Below are 25,100 nucleotides of genomic sequence, written 5' to 3' on the forward strand. Positions count from 1 at the left end.
ACAATATGTAAGAAATCTGTATCTTGAAAATATGGATAATTAGCCAATTGGTTTTTAGTAGTTCAGGATTTGTTGTAGATAATTGGTTTAATTATTTGATTTGTAATTAAAATAATTATTTGTAATCTAAATCCTTTGTAAATATAATATAATGTTTATTTAATTTTAATTTTAATTTTTTTTTTGTACATAAAATGTTGGTTAAATTGTATAATTAATTTGCTATTGAAATATTACACTAATTAACACATTTGACTACAAGTTTTTATTAATTCAATATTAGTGCATAAGTTCAATGCTTGTTCCGATAAACTCATAGTGATTCATCATAATTATTTTCAACTTCACAACTTCACTTAAAATATTTTTGTTCTAACATTAATAGATTTGCAGGATCATGATCACAATTTAGACAGTTCCCTGTTTATTTATATTTTCCAAATCATCACACTTGACATTTAGTGATTTTTATTATCATCAAATAATATCAAAAATATATTTGAATTAAAATAGTTTTCTCTGGCGAGACCGACACACCTATTGCCTGTCTTAATTTCCAGAAAGAACTGACTTGATCTCTTCCTCCAGTACCTGGCATCAGTCAAAAATATAAAAAAATGAGTCTTTTTTATTTTTTAATTGTCACCTAAGGTTTTTAAAAACTTAATCCACTTTGTCAAATTATTTGTCACCAAGTAAAATAACACGTTTTACAAATTCTCACTACCTTTATATATCGTCAATTACAAGTGCACAGCACTCAATGTTTGTTCTATTCTATCTATACTGCACTGTGCCGGTTTCTTAATAAAAATCATTCTAATGTTCAAATATTTAAATTTATAACCCTATCACCAAAAATATTCATTTCACATAAAATTGATTAAATACTTGTTATTTATCTTACCAATCCATTACTTCGCCTATAAAAACGTCTAATAATACTATATCTGAAAAGAATTATTTTCAATTTGTAAATAATTCTTAATTTAGATTTATGAAATAAATTATAACTTTTCACAAATAAAAGATATAAATTTTCTTTTATCGTGAAAATAAAAATATTTTCCCACCATTATTAATATTAATCAATCCTTTTTAATATTTTTCAAAATATTCAACATTTAATTGTTCAATACATTACATAATTTATTTGACAAAAGAAATAAAATAACTCTATACTAATTATGAATAAAACAACACTGCTGATAGCAATACTATTTCAGACCATTGAACAGCTAGCGGTTCCTATTTTTGGTCTATTGGCTTGTAGTGTCCATTAGTGCAACATCAACTCATTGTTCTTTTGTTGTAAACTAAAAATTAAACGCTTTATATATAAATTATAATTTTATGATATTACTTGAAAACACAATTACTCATCAACTTCTTCCACATCCTCTTCATTGATTCAGTGGTCCAGGATTTTCAATGATGTCATGAGCTGCCAGTATATTTCTAAAAGTAGATACTTGCTTGAAAGGGAAGTAGGTCATACACACATTGATTTTTCATGACTGTCACAAGTAGGTAGATCTTCCTGCACTCTAAAGGTAACAGCGGTCAATGTATTTTAATGATCTTGGTCGTACTGTCCTCTTGTTCGGAACCATACTCGAACCTGAGAAAGGCATGTCTTCATTTAAACTTTCTTCATAAAATAAATGTAGGATTGATTTAATTTAGTCTAATTCCATGGATCGTTAAGCACATTACTGGTTGTGTGCAAGATTAATTTGCATGTTGAGTTAGTTGAAGCAGTTTGAAAATAAAGGGATGTTAGCTTTCTTACAGGTTGTAGTGATGTTTAAACATGTTTCCTGCTTCAGATGCAATGATGGCATTAGTTAGACGCATAGAGATAGTTTAGGTAGTTATATATCATGATAAAGAGATGTGGCATTACTTTTTATTAAATTCTTTAAAATAAAATAATTTCTCAGCTGCAGTAGAGCATTTATTATCCCTATTAGTACATTCTCCTTAATTTATAATGTTTCTATTTTTCACCAGATTACTTGCAAAAATATCTCATGGTAATGCTGGTTGGATTCAGACATTTTTGTTGTCATATGTTGATTCAGGAACTATCATTGTCATGACAGAACCAAGTTGCCAGATTAATCAAAATATCTACATGATCCCAGATCCCGCACTTGTAAGGACTGAGGTAAAAAAGTTTATACTTAGAAGCAGTATATTTTAACAAAATAAAATTTTTGATTTAGTAATATTTTAGTCTATAAGATATTGCAAGCCTCATGCAAGAATGCATAACCTGATTGGTGTAGGTGTTTTTAAAAGATTATGAACTCTGTCTGTCTGTCTGTGTGTTTTTTTTTATGAGGGTCGGTGGAAATCTTCAAAAGACACGGAGAAGCCCGCACCTATCCGTGTGTGGGATTTTTACCCACTAAAACCACCGCCCTACATCTGTTTATTCCCCTCCACGGGACTGCCGCTAGGCATTACTTCATGGAGGGAAATGGCTGAGTGCCGCCTCGCATTCTTCGCATGGTTTTCACATTTTCATGCTAGTCATGTCTTCTAGCCCTCTCTTCCTCTCAACCTCTTGAGGACGACTGTGCTGAATCTCTTCACTGGGTTCCAGAGCTGGTCTGAGAGTAGCATATAGCTCACCACGTTCTCTGGTATGAGGAGTCCTCCAAACACTCTCTCCAATTAACTTCTTTCTGCCGCAAAGCAAATGCAAGTGAAAAACACGTGCTCCGCGGTTTTCTCAACAGTCTGACATCCAGGGCATTCTGCGGTATTGTTCAGTTTGAAGCGGTACTGGTAGGCTCTAAAGCATCCATGTCCGGTCAACAATTGGGTTATGTAAAAATCCACTTCACTATGCTGGTGGCCATACCATGTGCCCACATTGAGGATTAACCTGCGAGTCCACCCTCTAGAATCTGCAGCCTCCCTATGTTGCCGCCACTAGTTGATGGTTATTTTTCGCTCTTCCTCTCTGGAAGCGTGTAAGCGTCGTCCATAGTGCCTGCTTCTTTCTTCAACAAGGAGTCCACAGGCGGCATTCGGGCTATCACGCCCACTGCTTCGTAGGAAACAGTTTGAAAAGCACTAACCATCCTTAAAGAAACCCTGCGGTACACTGAAACCAATTTTCTCCTGTATGATTTGGTAATCATTGCTTCTTTCCAAATCGGGGCTGCATATAATATAATGGAGGGAACAACAGTAGCAAAGAGCCTTCGGCTACTTTCTCTGGGACCTCCAACGTTTGGCATAAGGCGTGACAAAAAGGATGCTACTTTAGCAGATTTGGCGCTGATGTACTCAGTGTGAATATTAAAGCAGAGACGTGCACTGATCATGACTCCTAGGTATTTTAAGCAAGACTGGGAACGAATTTCGTGCCTACCAACCGTGACAGATGGATGATGGATGATGGATTCAGTCTGCTTCCTGCTAGTTACTAGGAGAACCTCGGTCTTGTGATCTGCAAGTTGTAGGACTACCGAAGACAGCCAACCTCGTACCGTAGCAACAGCCTGGTTAGCGATGAGGGTTACTTCTTCCAAGTACTTCGCCGCCACTACAACTGCAACATCATCTGCGAATCCCACAACTGTGCTCCCTCCGGCAATGTCAATTCGGAGATTGCGTTGTACATGATATTCCAAAGAAGAGGCCCTAATACTGAGCCCTACGGGACACCACCAGTCACCTCATATCTTCTTTGGCAAATGTCTAAAAAATAAAACAGAACTCTATCTTTGAAGTAGTCTGTAAGAACTCTCATAAGATAGGCTGGCACCGTCATAGTCCATAGGGCATCTATTATACAGGTCCATCTTGCAGTGTTAAAAGTATTCTTAACATCTAGAGTGATGATTGCTGTATAACACTTAGCACCCCTCCTCCACCTTGCTCCTGCAATTGCTGAGCAGGCCATCTTGACTACCAATCCAATAACATCTATCGTGGATTGCTCTTTACGAAATCCGAATTAAGCCTGCGAGAGGCCATTAACTCCCTCCATGAACTCTTGTAGCCTGAGGGAAAGGATTTTCTTGAATGCCTTACCCATAGTATCCAATAAGCAAATTGGACGATAGGTTGACGGGTCTTCCAATCTTCCCTTACTCTTTGGAATATGTGTGTGTGTGTGTGTGTGTGTGTGTGTGTGTGTGTGTGTGTGTGTGTGTAAACATGCGCATGCATGTGTTGCTTAAATTTATTATCTTGCTTTCTTTAATGAATTTGTTTTTCTTAAATATCAATTATAACTAGAAAATATTTTTTTTAGTTTGGTAATCCCTTCAGAAGTAATTATTTACCAAAAGATTTGCAAGTATGCCGATTAATGGATAAGTCTGTTGATGTTAATAAAGTTCCTCCAACTTTCGATGGTAAATTATTTTTTTAAAATAATTCTTTTGTCAAAGAATTTTCTAGGCTTAAAATTAAAATTTTCAACTATTAAATTAATGATTGTTGTATTGATGATTTTAGTATTTTATAGTTATGATAATGATAATAATAATAATCTTAATTTATTCTGTGATTGAGCACTTTAGAATATTATACAGGTGTCAAAATTAGGCTTTAGAGCCTTAGAGTAAATTACAAAATAGAGATGAAATTACAGAACATCATAAAATAAAATAATACAATGAATTTGAAAAGATACAAATAAATAACAATAATTAACAGAATATAAAAAATAATTTATTCTTAATTTAAAACAAATTTGATCCTTTTTTACTCTCAACTTTATTCTTTACAACTTTTCCAACGTTTCGACCCTCAGGCCATTCTCAAGGATACCTTCATATTGATGTCATTTTCTTTTTTAAAATCTTAAAAATGCAGGCTGATTGTCTTTGTCCCATATAACCTTTTCTATATATTTTTTTTCTTAGATTTAAACTTTTGCAAACCACTTCTCTTCTTTCCTTCATTAACCTGTTTTAAGTTTGCAAATGTAAATGAAGGAAAGAAGAGAAGTGGTTGGCAAAAGTTTAAATCTAAGAAAAAAATGATATAGAAAAGGTTATATGAGACAAAGGCAATTAGCCTGCATTTTTAAGATTTTAAAAAAGAAAATGACATCAATATGAAGGTATCCTTGAGAATGGCCTGAGGGTCGAAACGTTGGAAAAGTTGTAAAGAATAAAGTTGAGAGAAAAAAGGATCAAATTTGTTTTAAATTAAGAATAAACTAAACCACTCTCAAACAAGAATATATAAAATAATTAATCTATAAAATAATGATAGAACAAAGAAAAAAAGTGATAAAAAATCAAATACAATTAAACTAAACAATAATAAATGAAAAGATCAAATTTCTGCTAATGTACATATTTACAATTATAAATGAAAATTTGAGACATAAAATATATAAAGCTTTTTTGAAACTTTTAATTGTTATTCTACCAAAATTGGGTGGACAGATGCAGTATTTGAAGATTGGAAGGGTATTAGAACTAGGAATAAAGGAGGGAATACAATTCCATAAGGATGAGGAAACAGATGAGGAAAGATCTACCAAAGGGTGCGGTTCATTGCAGGAATGCACTGAGGATTTAAATTGAAGGATATCAGAGATGTACGATGGTGGGATTTGATAACTTGGTAGAGAAAGGAAGCAACGAAATATTTACGATAGAAGGAGGGGTAAAGCCACTTCAACTCTTCATAAAATCGGGTGACAGAGGCGTCCCTGGGGACCCCAAAGATGAATCGTGCAAAGCAATTATTTAACCGTTTTAATTTTGCTTTGAGATCCCCAGAGACACCCCTGTAAGCCACAGAGGAATAATCAAAGTAGGGGAATATTAAGGAAGTAACCAGGAGCCTGCGAGTTTCAAAAGGAAGTAGGTGACGAAGATAATTTAAACGTTTTAGGGTGGAGAAGGTACGATGGGAAATATCGGAGATGTGGTTTTTCCAGGAGAGAGTTTGGTCTATAGTAACACCAAGATTTTTAACGTATGGATAGAATTTTATTGGATGTTGTTTAGGAATAAGGTTGGAATATGAGGAATAGTTTTCAGGAGGTGATTGGATCCTATTATGATTGCTTTAGTCTTCTCTGCATTCAACTTAAGCTTGTTTTCTTGTGCCCACTGACTAATTCTATTCAAGTCTTCTTGAAGCTTCTCCGTAGCAACTAATACATCAGAATTAAATGATGTGTTCATTTATTCAGGAAAAAATTGTCTGATTTTCTGCATTTTTTTCTGCTGGGGGTCTCACGTAATTAAAGCTTGATCCCCTACCATGGTTAAAAAAGGTTGGTTACCTCTAGATAACTTGCTTATAACTATTTCTGGACTGTTACTACTATAAAGTACTATCCCTACATCTGTAGCATACATTTTATTCAATGAGATGTATCTGGTTGTTGTAGAAAATAAGTTTTATTATTTGATTTGTGAATAAAACAATAGATGGCACACTATAACACTGCTTCGAACAATGGAGCAGCCATGTTCCTTTGTTTTGAGCTCAGTCAGTTTGTGGCGTCTATTCAGAACATAATCTTTGTCTCTTTCTTTATAAAACCCTCCCTAAATCCACAACACATTAGTAGCAGAGGGTGGTTTTGTGCGTAAAAGGTTGAGTGACATTTTTGTATATTAACGGATACGTAAGCTTTGTGGTTTTATTAATGACTAACCGCCGAAATTAAACACTAAGGACAATGAAAACCACAGTATTCAGCATTGAAAAGGGAATCTGGTCGATGAAAATTAAAGCGTACTTAGAAGCAAAATATTTATATAAAAAGGTTATAGTAAAAGATCTGCCGATTGAAGAAGATGCAGCTTGAAAAAGAAAAAAACAAACAAGTACTCTCTACTGTTATTCTAACAATTAGTGATGATATATTGCTGTTGATGAGAGGCGAAAAATGTGCAAAAAAGGTTTGGTACAAATTAAGAGGGCGTTCCAGAGGAAAAAGTTATTAATTTAATGTTTGACCTTGCCAAAATTAGGGGAAAAAGTATTCCACCTGATTTGGCACAATACAGCTTCCAACTTGATTAGAGTTATAAGTCCTGTTTCTGTCATCCATGAGTTACATCGTAACCAACTCATGGGGGTACTGAATGAAGGTAACTGTTGGCATTAATAGGGATTGGGAATTTGCAAGCAGTAATAACATACTAAAGCCTGATGTTTCCACTAATAGTGGAGGAGACTCCTACAACTGTTTCCCTCTCTAACCCTTCTATCATTCTACATCCCACTTTCCCATCCAACCCCTTAATCAGGCCTTATGTATATGGCCTTCAGGTACGTGTATGAGCTTTATATACTCAAAATTTTATCCTTGCTTCCTTTCACCTCCGAAAACTATGAAGTAACTTATGACAAAAATTCTTTTGTGACAGTGGCAGGATTTTTACAACTAATTTCTTTATATTTTCATTTTTGTGATATTTTATATGATCTACAACTACTAACTATAAAAACTAAAAACTATTATCATATTTTCACTTATGGTAGCAAAATTTCTTTAAAACCAAAATGAGGAAATTTAACTAATTGTCAATAACTTATTTCAATTGCACAGTTCTCGTATTTTTTTACCAAAATATTTTATAAATTAATCTTCTCTCTCTCTTTTTTTTATATGATCTATTCTAATTACAGATGTTATTATGGCTACTTTTGATAAGCTCACTCCTTTTGAACAATTATTACTTAAATGTGGAGCTGTTCTTGGAAAAGACTTTAAAAGATATGCTTTAGTTTACATGATGGAATTTCCTTCTGAATCTGCAGTCTGTGAAGGTATAATATATGTCCTGAATTGTACATTAACACTTAAATAATTTACTATTAAAAGTAAACTCATGAAATATATTTATTTGCAGCTGTTGAGGTTTTGTTCAAAATGGATATTCTTGGATGTGTCAATGTCAAAACCAAACGACATTTTGATGAGAATATTTTAGCAGCACAGGTACCAGTTGCTGAATGTCATTGTGATACAGTGCCCCTTTGTAAGTAATAATTTAGTAAGTGGACAACTGAAATATAATAAGTTTTTCATGTATTTGTCGCTGTAATAACTCTTTGAGTTATTAATCACCAAATGCTCTTCTTGAAAAACATGTGTTTGAAATTCACCATACTCTTGGAACAGAAGTCTTAAAAGGCTGTAAAAGAAAGAAAAAATGAAGATCCTCTACCTACAAATACCACTGACAGGATAAGGATGAAGTAAATATCAGGGGAAAAAAAAAGAAAATTCCTCAAAGAAAGGTAATGAACAACTGGCAGGCTGGAATTATTTGCTAATTATAACTAATCTGAAATATATGGCAGCAAGGAAGAATACTATAGGCTTGGAATATAGATCTAATCTGTCCTACATGTATCAGTGGCAAATACTGAGCCATGGCATTGCTTCAATTTGCCTATTAGATAATGGCTGACATCTTACTATACCATATGCTCTTACTATGAAAATATAATTGGCGATCATCAAGCATGATTCCAAAGAGGAAGAAGCTACACAAAAAAAAAAATGAATAAAAAGTACCGCTTCAACCCATGAAGGTTCTTAAATCCAGTACTTATAATGCATCGAACATTTCTAAATTATTTATTTATTTCAAAGCCTAAATGGCTTATGAATCGTAAATTTACCATTTAAAAGAAAATTATGGTTTTGCCACTTTATATAAATGAATTGTACTTCTAAATTGTGATTACTTTACCAACAAAATTTTTAAACAATTAAAAATTACTGCCAAATCACCCTGGCATGCACATGTGGCACTTCAGAGTGCTGCAGCACCCAGTTTGGAAAGCACTGGACTAGGCTGATGCTTATCCATACCTCTGTCTCCTAGATTGTTTTTCCTATCGACAAGACCGAAGCTTGGCCACGGCTCTGTCTCCTATCCTATTTTCCTATCAACTAGACTGAAGCTTGTCTACACCTTTGTCCACTAGCTTATTTTTCCTGCCAACTGGACCAAAGTTTGATCAGAAGTTTGTCTCCTATTCTTTCTTCTTCTGTTAGAGGATCCACAAGTGATGTCCTTAAAAACCCTCCTTGGGTTCCATCTATAGCTTCCTTGATCTAACCTCTACTGATATTTCTGGTCCAAACCAGATAGATGCCAGGAATTATTAAGGAGTGAGTCAATATAAGTATTGACAAATCGGTAATTTATTAAGTTATACATGAATATGTAAAATGTTCAATCAGTTGTTAATGTTAATCAAATGCTAAAATGTTCAATCAAGACTCTCAAATAGTACGAATAAGTGACCATCGCCATCGCCCAGTTCCACTACACCTGTCTAGTTAGTAAACTACTTAAGGATTAACTGTATAATCACGAGGACTGTCCAAGCTAAAAAAAAGAAGCTTGTTTGTATACCTATTATTTTGAGTATGCAAGGCATAAAACAAGACAATGACAATGGAAGTTGCAACCCCTTTTAACTTATACCCTATTACTTTATTTACCTTCTGTACTTAATAATGATATTTATTTGGATTTCAGCCAGATTGTCATTCCCCAAATATGCATTCTGTGAATTTATATGTTTTAAATTCTCAATTCTTGCTTCTACAATTTATCAAACAATCCCAATAAATCAACGAATTCTGTTTCACACAAGAGCTCTGTATTCCCTGAAAGAACAAGTGAGGAAATGTAATGAGTGTGTTCATCATGAAATATTAACATCCATAGAAAGTAGGATGGACGCATCAAATTCTGAAACTGATAGTAAATCTGAATATGACACAATCGCAGATATTAAAGTTACATTAGAACAACTGCGCAGAACTGATCCATATAAAGAATTTAAAAGAAAAAAGAATTTTTCAGTAAGAAGAGGAGCTATTGTTACATTCGATAAAATATCTAAAAATAAAATAAATTTTGGTAGAAGACATGGCCTTCCTGATACACAATTTAAATTGGATTTGGATGCTTTGAAAGATATGGCAGAAAAAAGACAAGAATCTTTGAATGTTAAAGTTCGAAGAGTAGTTCATAAAAGTAGTAGTCGCAGTTTTCTAAGGGACCTCTTTGTAAGTATAAACAATTTTTTTACCATATTCTTGTGTACATTTTTCACAATAAATTTTCTCTGAATAATATTAAGTGTGATTACTATATTACTTTCTTAGTTATTGACTTATGTCACTATAATAGCGATTCATGTGTACCCATAAGAAACTTAGTATATCTTAAATTTGGTATAAATAGTTCCACTTAATATATATGAGTATAATAATGTGTACCTTGTTCAATAGAATCCTTCTATTGAGGAAGAAAATGAAGATACTTTTCAGATGTACATAGGTATGTATTTGATTTCACCATAATTTTTAAGTTTCACAAGTAATCTTAAATACTTTAATATTCTGCTATACTAACTCTTTTTTTGTTATATCACCTAAAATACAAAGTTGGAAGATTGCACCTTTTTGTATAAATTAATATCTTTGCTATTTAAGATTTAGATTAAATATAGGTATTTTCATTGGTAAGACTGCTGTTAGAAAAAAAATAAATTATGTGAAATTTATTAAACTATAGAGCTGGTCTGAGAGACATGGAATACTGTATATTTCTTTTGTTCAAATATTTACAGTTTATATACTATACTACAATTGTTTATATACTATTTATTGATACTAACACAAGTAAACAAACGTATATTACCTAAAAGTAAATAGATAAACATTGAATTAATAATGTACGATAAAATACTGTTTAATTGATTCAAATGGTAATCTATTATTAAGGGCATTCCTTCCTAGAAGCCAAACTACAACTGAGTTAGAGTTTTACTTGATACTCAAAGAGACGAGAGCTAACCTATTGTACAGAAAAGAAGTATATTTCTCAACCTATAGTTTTATCAGGAAGTTGTGTGCTGAGCATTGTATTTAACCTTAAACACAACCATATTAACACCTTATACCAAAACTAGTTTAAGTGTTAGGTCCCCACTTCATAGATGTTGGACTCCAGTCATGCTGTGGCTTTTAGAACAGAAATTAAATTACCAATTTATGTTACCAATACGAGAAAGAATAATAAGTTATTCTTATGTGGAAAGAATTCTGTATCATTTTAAATCAAGAAATAACAAAATGTTATGAAGAAGCTTCTATTTGAACAATCGAAAAAGCTAAAGTGTATGCTATGACTAGGCATCTGTATTATTGGATACCAACTCACCATTTTAATCAGCAATGACTGAACAACTTAAGAAATAAAGAACTATTAATAACAAAAAGGCTAGGACATTTCTTAATTTTCTTTAAACTTTATTAGTAACAATGAAAAGGAAAGGTTCAATGTTTTTTCTGTTATTATATGATAGTTATTATGAATTTCATTCCTCTTTTTAGTTACAAGTTGAAAATAAAACACAATATACTCTAATCTTTTTATCAGGAGACATATTAAACATTGTCCGGATATCAGAAGGATTACGAGTTGCCTCCAAAAAAAAAGTAAAATATCTAAACGATATCCAGTATTTCAAGCCTCATGTTAAGTGCAGTTGTTATAGTGTTGGAGTAGATATTTATCGAAAATTGATTTATCATTCACGTTCAGCAGGTAATATGCTATAATTTTAATGAAAAATTTTGTATACTAACTCATTTGTATTTTATTAATATATCTGATAAAGTGGGCATCATAAAATCCTGAATACTGACTCGAAACTTATAACATAACAAGTGCACAATAAATAAAACTTATGCACACAGAAAACTGCAGAAAGATTAAAAAAGTTATTTATTTTCAGAGTTAAAAATTACGGAACTGAAATATTTAGTCGAATGTGCAGTACATCATTCTAAATACTCTCAATTTCAACCTGCTTTAAAACTTCTTCTGGAAGCAAGAAATTTATACCAAGTAAGTTCATACCAGTAAAAGAAAAATTACACGAGAAAGTTGTGAAAAATTATTAAATGCTTTAGAATGGAATGAAATATGACACAAATTAATGTTATGAAGTTTAATCATGATTGTTAAATTACTGAATATTGATGTAATAATCACTTTCTAGTGCTCATAATCTTATTTATAAAATGTATAAATGGATTTTATTTTATTTGGCTATAACTATTTCTCCTTATTTAATCTTGGTGAAAAAATACTTCCTAAAAGGACATTCAATGTCTGAAATCTGCCCCTATTTTAATGTTTCATTGTTGAAGAAAATTTAAAAATTTTCTTTTTATGAAATGATTTATGGACTCACAATGTTTTTGTTATTCGAAAATGAACCAATCTTAAGGGTAATTTTACCAATTTATTGTAAGGCTTGAAAATCAGTGTGAATGGATTCAGTTCATGTCTTTGGGAATTTTTTTTTCCCAAAAGTTATTTGGACTGGAACAGAATCCATTCGTACTTTGCAGATAACTTCTAACTAACGACTTTAATTTAACACCAAATGTCCACACCTCTGCCAGTAAGACCACCTCAATAATGGTGAATAAGAGCATAGCTATACAAATATGAGGTTTGAGCCAGGTTTCAGATACTTCAATGACTTAAAAGAGATTATTGTAAAGATAATGAGAGATTCTTCAATATGTACAGGAAGGGATTGGGAGTTAACATGAGAGGTTAGATCAATAATAGTGATATTTTGAAAAAGGGATATACAATGTAAAGATCATAAAACTGGATATTGGATCCAATAGAAGTATTGGAACCCAGGAAAATGGTACATTCATCATTTTAAGTTTTAAACGTAATGGGAAAGTAAAATATAATTTGAGAAAAAGACACTGCATAAGTATTTTGCAGTGTAAAAAAATATAGTAAATTACAAGTTTGTGGAAAATAAAAATACTAATCTTCTATTGAAGCAAAAATAAAAAAATAATATAGTATAAAGAATAATCTGTATATGTGCTGAAAAATAACTATTAAAAGTTTTTCTATTAACTCTTATTAGTTTTCCTCCATTGACTTCAACCTCTCCAAGCTCTTGAATGACAAGTTCTGCTGCTTGTAAACCATACTTTTAAATCTTTTATGTTGTCTGTAATTTTTTGAACTTGGACCAGAATTTCACTTCTTATATTAGTATAATGCACCATGACCATAAATTATATGGCCTACTGAAAACCATAACTAATGTTTTTTAGATTCTGTAAATCATAAAATGCTGGGTGGGTTGATTAGCTCGTATCACTTGGGATCCCCTCGATCCATAACAAATACCACTAACCTGAGACCTACAAATTTGTCACAGCAACAGATTATATGATAGGCTGTCATCCTCCATATGGCAGACTTTGCATTAGGGTCATACTACTAGGTTGAGTTTGAACAAATGTTTGTCGAGTTTACAGTCACCGTTGCTATAATCAGTATGGAATTTGTTGAAACACGGGGGTGGTGGACACAAATTATGGTCAGATAACATAAAACGTTCTTACTGTAGTGAGAACAAACAACACAGCACAAAAGAGCTTGATGGCAACTGCTGACTGACTGTTACTAATCTACCAACCGCCAACTCTGACAACTGGCCGTTAGACCAAGTACATATTGGTTAGAGAACTACAATCGATTTATTCACCATTTGTCACAGAGCAACATGTAATCAATAAAAAAGGAATTTTTACATCTCACTTTAACAGTATTTACCTTGTTTGCATTTCTTGATATAAAGTCAGAAGGATAACTTTGCTAAAAAAAAAATTCTAATAAAACAAGAAATGTGATCTGACTATATGTATAAAATTTATGAAATGACACACAATCTCAAAAATAATACTTTGAGATAAGTTAATTTAATTTGCAAGTTTGCTTGTTCATCTCAGTCAGTATCATAAATCATTATTTATTTTTACCATTGTTTTTTAGACTTGCTTGAACCTATTGATGAAATCAAAAAATGGTACTAAGTTAGCTGAGGGAAATGATACTTTGACATTAAAGGATTTACAGTTTGAGAAGAAAAAGATTCATTGCTATTTAGGTATTCCTCTATTTTTTACCCATTTGAAAAAATAAGTATTACTTTCCTTACAATTAAAAATAAAATTATGTATGTATTTTACTAAATTTTATTTATTTTACTTATTGTATAGCACATAACAAAAAGTCTGTTTTATTAAGTTTTTTATGAGTAATACAAGTGTTAATAATTTCAATTTATAACCCTAATATTTCTGAATATTGTATCATAAATATATTTATACACCATCTGTTGTTTATATTAGGAAAATGTTATCTTAGTCTTGGTGATCTCCCAAAATGTTCTCAAGAGCTGGGTCAAGTTGCATCCAAAAGTTTCTTGTTTGGTATAGAGGCTTTAATAAATAGATTAACTTTGAAAACAACAATTTTTAAAAAGAAATTTGTTGAAAAAAAGAGAACAGATATTGCTTTGTCATCTTTTGTATATATTGTTCTTTCAGACCTCTATGCAGTAAGTTTTTTTCTTCCTTATTACATTTATAGATAACATTTAGCTTTAATTACTTCATAATAAATGCCCAAATATTTTGTTTCGACAAAGATATTTTTTTTATTTAAACTATTAAACTAGCCAATTTCAAATTAAATTGTGGCTTTTAAAGAAGTCATCTGTCAATTTTTTAAAAAACAAATAGCAAACAAACAAAACCTCTCACAGTCTTCCTGGTGGAACAAACAATACTCTCTGTTTAATTAATTTATTTTGTTTAAAAATATATTCCTTTATTTTCTTCAGTTACAGGTTATTTTTGAAAGAAAAATTATTCTGCTTTTCCAGTGAATTTTAATGCCCTGTTTCATGATCTCAGTAATTTAGTTTGAATCTAAATTAGGGCTGTTTACTGCAATAAAGCTGGTTAGGTAAAAATGAATGGGTGAACTGTATGGTATTAAATAACGACTGAACTGTATGGTACTAAATAATGAGTGAACTGTATGGTACTAAATAATGAGTGAACTTATGGTACTAAATAATGAGTGAACTGTATTAGATTGAATTAAAAATTACTGGATAATTAACAGAATTAACTTGTTCCTTATCTTGCTCCTTTGTACCATATTCTAGTGTGGATGAGTCTTGATCCAACACTGACTGGCCTCACGGTCCTTCCTTCAGCTGTTGGAGTGGCTCCTCCAATCCTTTAATTGTTCTTATGATATAAAATTCTAGTCCTTCCACATGTCCTCTGGCCAATAGGTCGAACTTCCATCACCTTTCTGGCATGACTGAATTACTTAAATTGTCTTTTTTTTTAGGGAGGATTTTAATTTTTCCACTAATTGTATATAAAAATTCTTCCTGGGACTTCTTAGTAATGTAATCCCCCCATTTCCTGTCTTTACCCCTTCTGATGATTTTTTCTAGGCCACAGGTCTCCTTGGCGGTGTCTAAAATCAAAGTTTTGAGATGTTTCATTGCTTTCCTGCTTCTCCCCCTAAATCTAGAACTCTGAGGCATTCTTCCAATTTGGCAGAGTATAGTTTTCTCTTGTATGGTTTATCTCAAAACTTTCAGGTTGAACCTTGCAGGTTCTCAAAATTCTGATATTCGCTATGAGCAGTATTTGGTCTGTTCCACTTGTTTCTTTTCCATCTCTGAAATATTGTTTTATTTCACAATTGTTTATAAAATATTTGATGACACTATTTTCAACTGTGCTTGAGAAAGTAATTTCGTGTACCCTCTTATGTGAGTAGAAGGAATTGCCTATTAATAGATAGTTATCAACTTAGAAATAAATTATTCTCTGGCCATTTTCATTCTTGGCTACTTGACTTCCATGAGGCCCCATAGAACTGTAAAATATTCTATTGTCTCGTCCAATCCAGACTGAACCAGACCATTAAGGGCTCCATAAAGTATTATTGACCCTCCTTTGTCCTTGCTTATGTCAACCACTCGTTGCAGATCTAAATAGAACAATTCTTTGTCTGAAACCCCAAAATCTTCTCTCAGAGCATATACTTGGACGATGGTTATCAGGAGATCTGCAAGTATAAGCCTAGAGGAGAAGCGCTCCCATTGTTTAACTCTGCTATGTACTGCAGAAGACATAGCAATCCTCACTTCCTTAGCTCTAACTTCCTTTTATACACCTGCATTTATCTGAACATACCCATCATTTAGCTCTACATCTCTACTTCTTTTCTTCTTCACTTTGGCCATTCCCAATATATCCATCTTATTTTTCTTGCTTGCTGTGATGACGGTAGAAGGAGACGAGTGTAAATGAAACTTTACGACCTTTATGTTAAATATCTTGGAAATAATATTTTTAATTATTAAGGCTACACCACTGGAAGAAGTCAAACAATCTCTATCATTACATAACATTTTGTAACCTGGGATTTTCAATTTGGTGTTTGGGATAAATGTGGCTCAGTCATGTAGGCTATACTGATGAAGTTTGATTCAATGAAAATTTTGAATTCACTTCTTTGAGAAGATATGCCATGAGCATTCCAGTTTAAATTTTTTTATTTTCTTAAATTTGTACTCATATACAAAAAATAAATATTTGAGAATTTATAGAATAATATTTGATTTGTTGTAAAGCACGGTTAGTCAGGAGGGAATTAGTAACTGTAGATAAGCTGTTATTTATATTATGGTCCATTCGTAAAAAAAAGACACCACTAATGTGGATAAATGAGTCATTATTTGTGGTAAATAGGTTTTGATAGCTTTGATAATGATTTTAGTAATAGAAGACAATAAATTTTCACCATTTATTTTGTTTGTCTTGATTGAATGTGGACTGAGGTTTTTGATCTTGTTTTAATATTGGGTGAGTAGCATCAGAGTATGAAAATTTTGAAGTAATTCTCGTAGCCGGCCTGTTTGAATTATTCTCAGTTGTACAAGTACTTGGCTCATGAGTTTATTTTATTTTTTAGGGTTTGGTATTATATACATCCCTTATAGTTAGTCGCATGCGCAAGTTCACAAAAAGGCCTATCTGTAAATTTTAATGGGCATTTTGAGAAATGGCGTTTCCCTTTACACTTAACACAACTCGATTTTAAATGATGATAATTTTTTGATATCTAAAGATAATGATAATTGTCACCATATCTCTGGCACTTTGTACACATTGGGATATATATCTTTTATGTTTAGGTTCTAAAGTAATTATAGCGGAAAATATAATACATTGTTAAGTTTAAAAATATCTGTAGCCTTTTCATTATTTTTAATAGATATTGAACTTAAAGGAGTAGGTTTTCTATCTTTATTCAGTATTCTGGATACATATACAACTTTAAATTGTTTTGATTGTAACTCTGCTTTTAATTCCTCTTCTGTAATACTAAAGGAAACCTTTCTGATAACCATGTTCAAATATTTATTTTTATCTGTAGGAAATTTGTGGTGTTCTATTTTTTCCTTGTTGTAATATTTGGTCATAGTTCTATAGTCTTTTATATTTGATAGCAGAATTTTTGAGTTATTGCCAGTTTACTGGGTTGTGAAAGGTCTGATACACAATGAATTGAAATCATTTAGTAGGAGTTTGTAATTAGTGGTATTTTTAGGGAATCAGGTCTAACATTCGGTTTAATATTGTTGTTATTGCTAGTAATTGGTGTTACTCTTGTATGCTTATCAAATTAAAGGTCAATTTCAGATAACTGATTAAATGAAGGGCCCACCCTCACTTATAAAGGAGTAATTTCTTGATAAGATTTACCCATTTTTTAACAGGTGACTAGGACTGTGGTGACGGTAGGTTCAAGATCTCTTTTCTTCAAATTGGATTCGTTCGTATGTTGGTCTACATCCGTATTGTCATCAAAAAAGTGTTGGAGGTTCTGGGACAAACCGGGTGAATCATTCAATTCATCGCCTTATTGCACTAACTATAAAAGAAACCAAACGAGAAAATAGAAAACATAAAAATAGCAAAAAAAAAATGTAAAAATCAATATAGAACTGCACTCTAGTATAGTTAGAGGCCTACTGAACCTTACTTCTTGGAGTTAAAAATTGTAATTAATCTGCTCCTTTATCAATTCTCTGCCTGGTCGATGTAGAGTCTTCCTTCTGAATCATGCTTAATTTAAAAAATGGATAGATGAAGACCATTTCTGAGAGAATACCATCACTTCTAAGGCTACCATATATAACTCAGAGGTCATAAAAGAATATAAGAATAAGAAGAATATACGAAGAAAGATAATAAAAGAATTAAAACAATGTGTACAAAAAAATATGGGAAGGGGCATAAATAGTGAGTGAAAAATAAAAGTTCTTTCTGATAAAGAAAAATAATAACTAAATTTAAACTTAACTAAAATAAAAGAGCAATTAAGAAAAGGTATGTGAGATTTTTCACAAAAATCTTAGAATAAAAATGTAATGAAAAACTCAATCATAATTGTGAATTCATTTCTGTCTTCTTTGTGAAAAAATAAAGGGACTAAAATAATGTCTGGGTGAGCTGAGGTCCTGCAGATTGGAGTTCAGGAAACATTGTAAATTATGTTGTCCTTTCTGGGAAGCACTCCTATAATTCAGGTAACATGCAATTCTCCCACCATATTTGTCGCTCTATCATGATATTTAAATTGCCAATTTACTAATTGGGTGGATGTGGGTGTTGTTTGCCCCTGTGTTGGAAAGTATTTGTTTATGAAATCTCTAAAACTTTCTCCGAGGTTTAAGCCTCAATTTTGCTCCTGGTTCAGAGATAGTTTTATGGTATCACAGAACCTGCTAAGTGGGACAACATCCAGATGAAGCGGTAGTCTCTAATTGTTCTGTCTGTCTTCATTTCTGGTATGGGTGCAAAGGGACTTTGGACTAAACTAATAGACCAAACTTAGATGATAGAAGATATTGCTGGTCAATACCTGAAACGAATGCACGGTTGCACCAGCGATTAGAAAAGGGAATAAATCTATGCCATTGAGAACATCAGTGATACTAGGTGCACAAATTCAGTCGTCAACAAGTCTGTATTGAGATAAGTTGGTAATAGGGATAGGATTTTTATGTGCTAAAAAATCCTAAATATGTGCTAATAAATTGTCAAATATTTAAAAAAATATGTAAATAATATGTATTTATAAATTTTGTATTATTAAACAATATAAATTACTAATTAATTAGTAACTTTATAACTTAAAAAAAGTTACATAAATATGTATTTTTTATATATTATATGAATAATATTTTAAAGAAATTATGTTAAAATATGTACAAAAAATGAACTTAGAGAAAACATAGCTGTTCAATAACAAGACATTAATTAGTAATTGTAATTAAATTAATTGATTAATAACTACTCAGAATGAATTATAAATGGAGATAAAGAATAATCCTTATTAAAAGAAAAAAAACTTTGGAAGAAATCAATTATTCAGCAGGGTTGGTTACAAAATTATTGCAGATTAATGCATTTTTAAATTTTCAAATAAAAATCTTTGTCGGTTTGACTGCAGAATGGACTTGTACCGGCTGAAAGATCTACTGATGTAATTAAATGAAGCTATTTCCTTTGCATCTAGTTCGGTATTCTGCATCACCTAGGCGGCTGTGTCATCATTTGTTCTGAGAAGAATGGCTCCAGTGGATTGAATGATTTTATATCCTGATTTTTTTTTTCACACGTCCTGTACTTTTTTCTTTATGACTTCTCCGTTTTCACCACCTATATTTTCCAGTCTTTCTATTGCTTCGTTTACAGTCTTTAAATTTTGCATCAGTGGAAGGTCCTTTTCTTATAATTTTGTAATTGTATTGGATAAAAATACCACATTTGCACTTATGTAAGCCAAATCAGTCTTTATTGAGTTAATTGTTAACAAGTTGTTCGCTTTCTCTACTACTGTGGCGTCAACATTAAGTTTTGATATTATGTATTTATTTTTTTCAAAATTTAAACAATAATATTGGGCTCCATCAAGCTAGGTGCCTCATTGTGTTATCACGTGTTCTGGTAGTCAGGATGTTTTTCTTTAAAAATAGTAAAATGACTGGGAGACTTCGACAATTTTTTTTTTACTGTGGACACAAGCTTGTCTACCTTTGGACATGAAATGCGTGTGCCAGGCAGGTCAAGTGAACTATCTTAGGATAAAGAACTTTTAGGGCATTACCAGCTTTATTCATGTAAGGTCTGACAAAAACAACAAAACTTTACCATGAGTGATGTCCATAGGCCAAAGAACAGTCATAGATTGGTCATAAATCTTGCAATCGTTTCATGGTTACATTTTTCGAGAATTTCACAATACAGTAAATAGGATTTTGAAGGTGCCTCAACACTTAGTCTGCCAACGATTATGTTTGCGATATAACATCCTTCTATCTCCGCAGTCTCGTCCACAGAAATTCAAAATTGCTTTCCAAATTCCCGTTAAAGTCTCCTCGTATATAATTTTCAAATAATTTTTTCTTAAAGTGCTTTCATTTGGCATTACTCGGCATGTGTATTTCTCAAGAAAGGTTTTTAAGTCCGGATTGCTAATTTTGTAGATAGGAATTTCTGCCCTGACAAATGCTCGGCACAAATCTAAATTCACAGTATCCACACCTGTGGAATCTGGAATCTGAGGAGGAAAGAAAGAAACAGAAAAATGGATTGAAGAGTAAACAAACAAATTCTAGGAAAATGCCACAGGAATAAGACCCTTGCTCTTTTTAATTGATTCTGAGGAAGTCTCGATGAAAATTCTGTGTGAAAATTTATTATTGCCACTGCATTTAATTTGTGTTCAAAGATGAAGTCATAGAATTTTCATGCACTATTTATTATAAATGATAAATTTCACCTTTAAGTATCTTGCGTTCTCTTGAATTTTATGTAGTTGCTGCGAAAAATGTATTTAAAATTGAACAAATAATTTAAGGAAATATGTGATTCAGGACAGAATACTTAAAAATATGTTAAAAATAACAAATATTTCAGAAAATATGTGATTTACTACAAAATATGTAAAAAATGCCGAATATATAAAAATATGTACAATAAAAATGGCTTCTTTTGGCCAGAAATGTCTTGAAACATCTTTAGTTAGTAAGGAATCGCAGATACCATGGTCAGGTAAAAATATGTGAAAACATAAAAATCCTATCCCTAGTAATAATATTAGATGATATCAGGATGGTTCGTAAGGGTAGAGTAATTATGTCGACAACTATGTGAAACAAATGTGTCAACTTAGGGTTCCAGCAAGTTTAAAAACAAATAAATATCTTAAGCCTGTGATTTGGCTGTCAAATCTGCCCAACTCTGTAGCTTTCTTCTTTTGAAAATATGTGAATATACTTGATGAGAAGCTGTTATGAAAATATGTTGACTCTGTGTCAAATACAGCACAAGGAAGTGATAGGTTATCTTCACTACCAGCAACTAGGATATGAGTTGTGCCTAGCAAAGCATTTCTGAGCTGTGATTTTTCACCATATTTTTATTTCTTGAAACATGGAAAAATCAACATACAAAATATAAAAAAATTAAAAATTGTTAAGTGACCAGTTCAATTTATTTTGGGCCTCTTGGCATGAATTGACCTTAAGGAATTTTCTTTCAACTTAGCTTGTGTATTCTTGATAACTCTTTTTTAGGTATTGTTGAAAGTTAACTACCTAACTGTCAACAATCACAATTTCATTCATTTATGTCATATTGATTTCAACATTATTGTACAAATGTTATATTAAATATATCAAGTTGTTGTATTAAATCTTTTAATTTAAAGATGTATTGCTACAAAAAATAAAGTTAATAAAAAATATTGTTTTATTATTACAGATGATGTTTTTATTCCGAGAAGCATCATATACTGCCAAAGTTGCTATTCGTTATGCACTAGTACTTAAAAAACTTACATTTATGGCTAATGCATATGCAGCTAGTATTGATGCAGATTTATTGATTGGAAAATTAGAATCGTCCAAAAAAACTGAAAAAGAAGCACTCAATATTTGTTTGGAAGTCTATTCAGAAAAATCCTATTGGGATTTGCTGTCTTTGGGAAAAATATATTTAGCAATTTTCAAAGGGAGGTATTAAAAAACTTTGAGTTTGAAGCTTTATTTATTTCTGCTAATCTTGTTAGTTTTAGTTTGAATATTTATAAATAACTTATTTCTTAATAAGTAAAATGAATACTATTTATACTTAATATTTATTAATCAGTTTTATCATTTCTTGTTAAACGTTGCCATAAAGCTTATAAGCAATTCCAACATACTAATAAAATAGAATAGTAATATTTATTTCTGTTTTCATTTTGAATAATATATTTCAGGACTGTTAGAGGAGAGATGGTTAAAGCAGTTGAAATAGGTGAGGCCCTCCTTAATATTGCTGAGAGTTTTAAAGCAATGGATGTTTTGGCATATACATATCCTGCAATGTTGTTAATTTTGGTTAGTTAATAGTCAACCTCTAAAGTTGTGGTTTAAGTGAAAAAGTAAAATAAAAGTCACTTTTTCTCATTTTAATTTAAAGTTGTCTTCAGTCAAAGATGGAGATATCTATTTTATTTTTTAGTATAATTTTGCATTCTGAAGTTTCCATTATTAGGTTACTTTACTTTTATGGTCAAGGATTCCATTATTGTTCCATAGAGCACTCTTGTTTTCCCACTTCTATCCCTCCTTCCAAGTTATTTTTTGCCAGATGTGATCTAATACTGGAGATGTATATACTAATACTGTCGATGTATATTTAATAAATAAATACTGTTGAAGTTTATGAATTTGAAAATGTAGTTGCAACAATATCATTCCAATGGGTTTCTAATGAAAATATAACTTGCCTGTCTACTATCAAAAAAATACTAATAAAAATGTATAAAATAAAAATACTAAGACTACTGATGCTTTTTTGTCCTCTGCTTTATCATTCTTTCATTAATAAATCTTATTTCACATTTTTGTTATTGATTCTGAATATTTAAAAATAAACTGTTCGGTCATAATGATCTTAATTAAACTAAATAAAATTTGTCTTTTTATTTTAGGGATACTTACATAAGTTGGAAAAAGTAAAAGAACTCCTTCTGAAATTAAAAGGGACATTAGGAAGTGCACAAGCTGAAAATGATTTGAGAGAACACCTTCATATAAGAATGAATATGTACGTACTTATTGAAGTTGGCTATTGTATGATACCACCAAATCTCTTAATCAATCAAATACGGAAGTCTGTCGATCCAAAATTGATACCTGTTGACAGAATTATATGCCGAAGAGTTGCTATTTACATGTGGGTGTGGTATCTTAGGAGGTAAATAGTATAAAAATGCTTCAGTTTTCTAACTGTAGTTTTTAGTAGTGTTTTTCATTGTAAAATCTTATAAATCATGTCGTTATATGCAATTTAGGAAACCAACTAGATTGGTTAAGGCATAATAGAAAATAAACACACAAACATAGAGATATATTTTGTGGATCTTGAGGATCAGTTGACGCTTCACAACTTCATTGTTTGCATAGTCAAGCCTTACAAAAAAAAACAAAAAAAAAACAGTATTTTAGAACAAAGAATTCCTTTAACCAGTTATTAAAAAACGATTATACTATTAAATACAAAAACACGGACACTTTATCGAGACTTTAAACCAATACGAAAGACAAAGACAAAACCGATCTACAGTATAATATAGTATATAAAATTCCTTGTAAAGAGAACAATGGGAAATCCTATTTTGGAACCTCGAAACAGAATCTCAAAAGAAGGCTATATCAAGACAAATATAGTTGTACTTCTATTAAAAAAACCCAACAAACGTGACCAAACTGCTCTCACCACGTTTCAAACAAACATCTAATATACTATACTACAAACTACTAATATACATATATTTAAAGTTGACACACCTAAAATCGTGCAATGGAGGGAAAAAAAATTCAAATGAAATCTAAAAGAAATAATCACTAAAGAAATAAAAAAATTGGGCTATGAACAAAAATTCAGATATCCAAAATTTAAATTCATGTTACTCCAACCTCATGTACATATAAGACATAATTAAAAACACTTAATATAAATAGACAAAATAAAAAACAGGAACAACAGACTGACTATCTTGTAGAAAGAAGGGTTATGTTTTGGTTTTTCCAAAACAAACCCACTTACCTTTCTCCATTTCACCCCTCTTCAGTTCTGGCACAAACCTAGAGTTAGTTGTATCACAGAAATGTATAACACTGTAATAGACAATTGTAAGTAATGTTTATAGTTATTAACCTTGAATTATACTACTAGTTTTTTTATAATTATATAATAATAGGAAATTATTTGTTTATTTCGTTGAAGGGAATGACTCTGGAAACAATAAAGTTGCTGAATATCATCTCAATATAGTTGTCTTATTAAGCAGTCCTCAAGATTGACATTAAGATATTCGACTAAATATTATGATTTTGAATTGCTAGAAGGGTGTAATTATTTTATTTTATATAATACATTAGAATTTACTGTATCATAGTTGATTTTGGAGTAGAATTATTTTGAATATTACTAAACCACCTAATATGTCTATTACTAAAATGGTCTATGTCAATTTATCTTATCGTATATTTTTGATTTTTATATTGTATAAGTATCAAATTAGTGGACATTAACTTTATATTTTAGATATTAATAATTTGTATTTTAATAATGTCCTCTACATAGTTACTAATTCTTTCTAAAAATCAATATATTTTAGTGATTATTTTCATGTAATATTAATATTTATTTTTAGGAAAGATTTTGTTAATGCAAAAATATGGGAAGTTACCCCATATGATAATGTTGATCTTTGTTATGAAAACATTCCGAGCTCACTTATGATGCTACAAGGCAAATTAATGTATATGTCACATATTATCCAAGAAGGAGGAACAGTTAATGGAATATTTTTAGATGAAATAAAAAAGAGAATTAAAAAATTGGAGCATATTTGCAAGGAACGAATGCCAATTTATTTGTCTAGGTAATAAAAATTGCCTAACTTTTATTTTGTAATAATAATCTGTTATTCATTTAAAGTTTTATTAAATGGATTATAATTGACTCATTTAGCAATCTTTTCTTGCTCTGTGAGAATATTAGAATGAGATAGAATTTAGTTATATAATTTATATTTATATTAACCAAAGTGGGGCAAAACGTTTGTTAAACA

The 25,100-nt window shown here is 31.2% G+C and overlaps 1 protein-coding gene across 13 annotated transcripts in view; it reads left to right on the plus strand.

Annotated features, from left to right (window-relative positions):
- Nucleotides 1-25,100, plus strand: part of LOC106684836 (adenylate cyclase type 10) — a 53,556-nt gene that overhangs the window by 24,917 nt on the left and 3,539 nt on the right. For 7 of the 13 annotated variants that reach the window (XM_014427123.2, XM_014427124.2, XM_014427125.2 and 4 more), the window contains 14 exons: nucleotides 2,014-2,170; nucleotides 4,277-4,379; nucleotides 7,633-7,773; nucleotides 7,857-7,985; nucleotides 9,504-10,039; nucleotides 10,265-10,313; nucleotides 11,418-11,585; nucleotides 11,776-11,888; nucleotides 13,860-13,974; nucleotides 14,219-14,427; nucleotides 21,737-21,990; nucleotides 22,236-22,356; nucleotides 22,953-23,218; nucleotides 24,681-24,911. In XM_014427123.2, coding sequence (XP_014282609.1) covers nucleotides 2,014-2,170; nucleotides 4,277-4,379; nucleotides 7,633-7,773; nucleotides 7,857-7,985; nucleotides 9,504-10,039; nucleotides 10,265-10,313; nucleotides 11,418-11,585; nucleotides 11,776-11,888; nucleotides 13,860-13,974; nucleotides 14,219-14,427; nucleotides 21,737-21,990; nucleotides 22,236-22,356; nucleotides 22,953-23,218; nucleotides 24,681-24,911 — 2,592 coding nt within the window. Of the gene's footprint in view, nucleotides 1-2,013; nucleotides 2,171-4,276; nucleotides 4,380-7,632; nucleotides 7,774-7,856; nucleotides 7,986-9,503; nucleotides 10,040-10,264; nucleotides 10,314-11,417; nucleotides 11,586-11,775; nucleotides 11,889-13,859; nucleotides 13,975-14,218; nucleotides 14,428-21,736; nucleotides 21,991-22,233; nucleotides 22,357-22,952; nucleotides 23,219-24,680; nucleotides 24,912-25,100 lie in introns of those variants that run through there. The other 6 variants (XR_010842812.1, XM_014427126.2, XM_024360287.2 and 3 more) reach the window with 6 other exon arrangements.

Source organism: Halyomorpha halys, unplaced genomic scaffold, assembly GCF_000696795.3.
Source record: "Halyomorpha halys isolate HHAL.00 unplaced genomic scaffold, Hhal_1.1 Scaffold624.1, whole genome shotgun sequence".
NCBI lineage: Eukaryota > Metazoa > Arthropoda > Insecta > Hemiptera > Pentatomidae > Halyomorpha > Halyomorpha halys.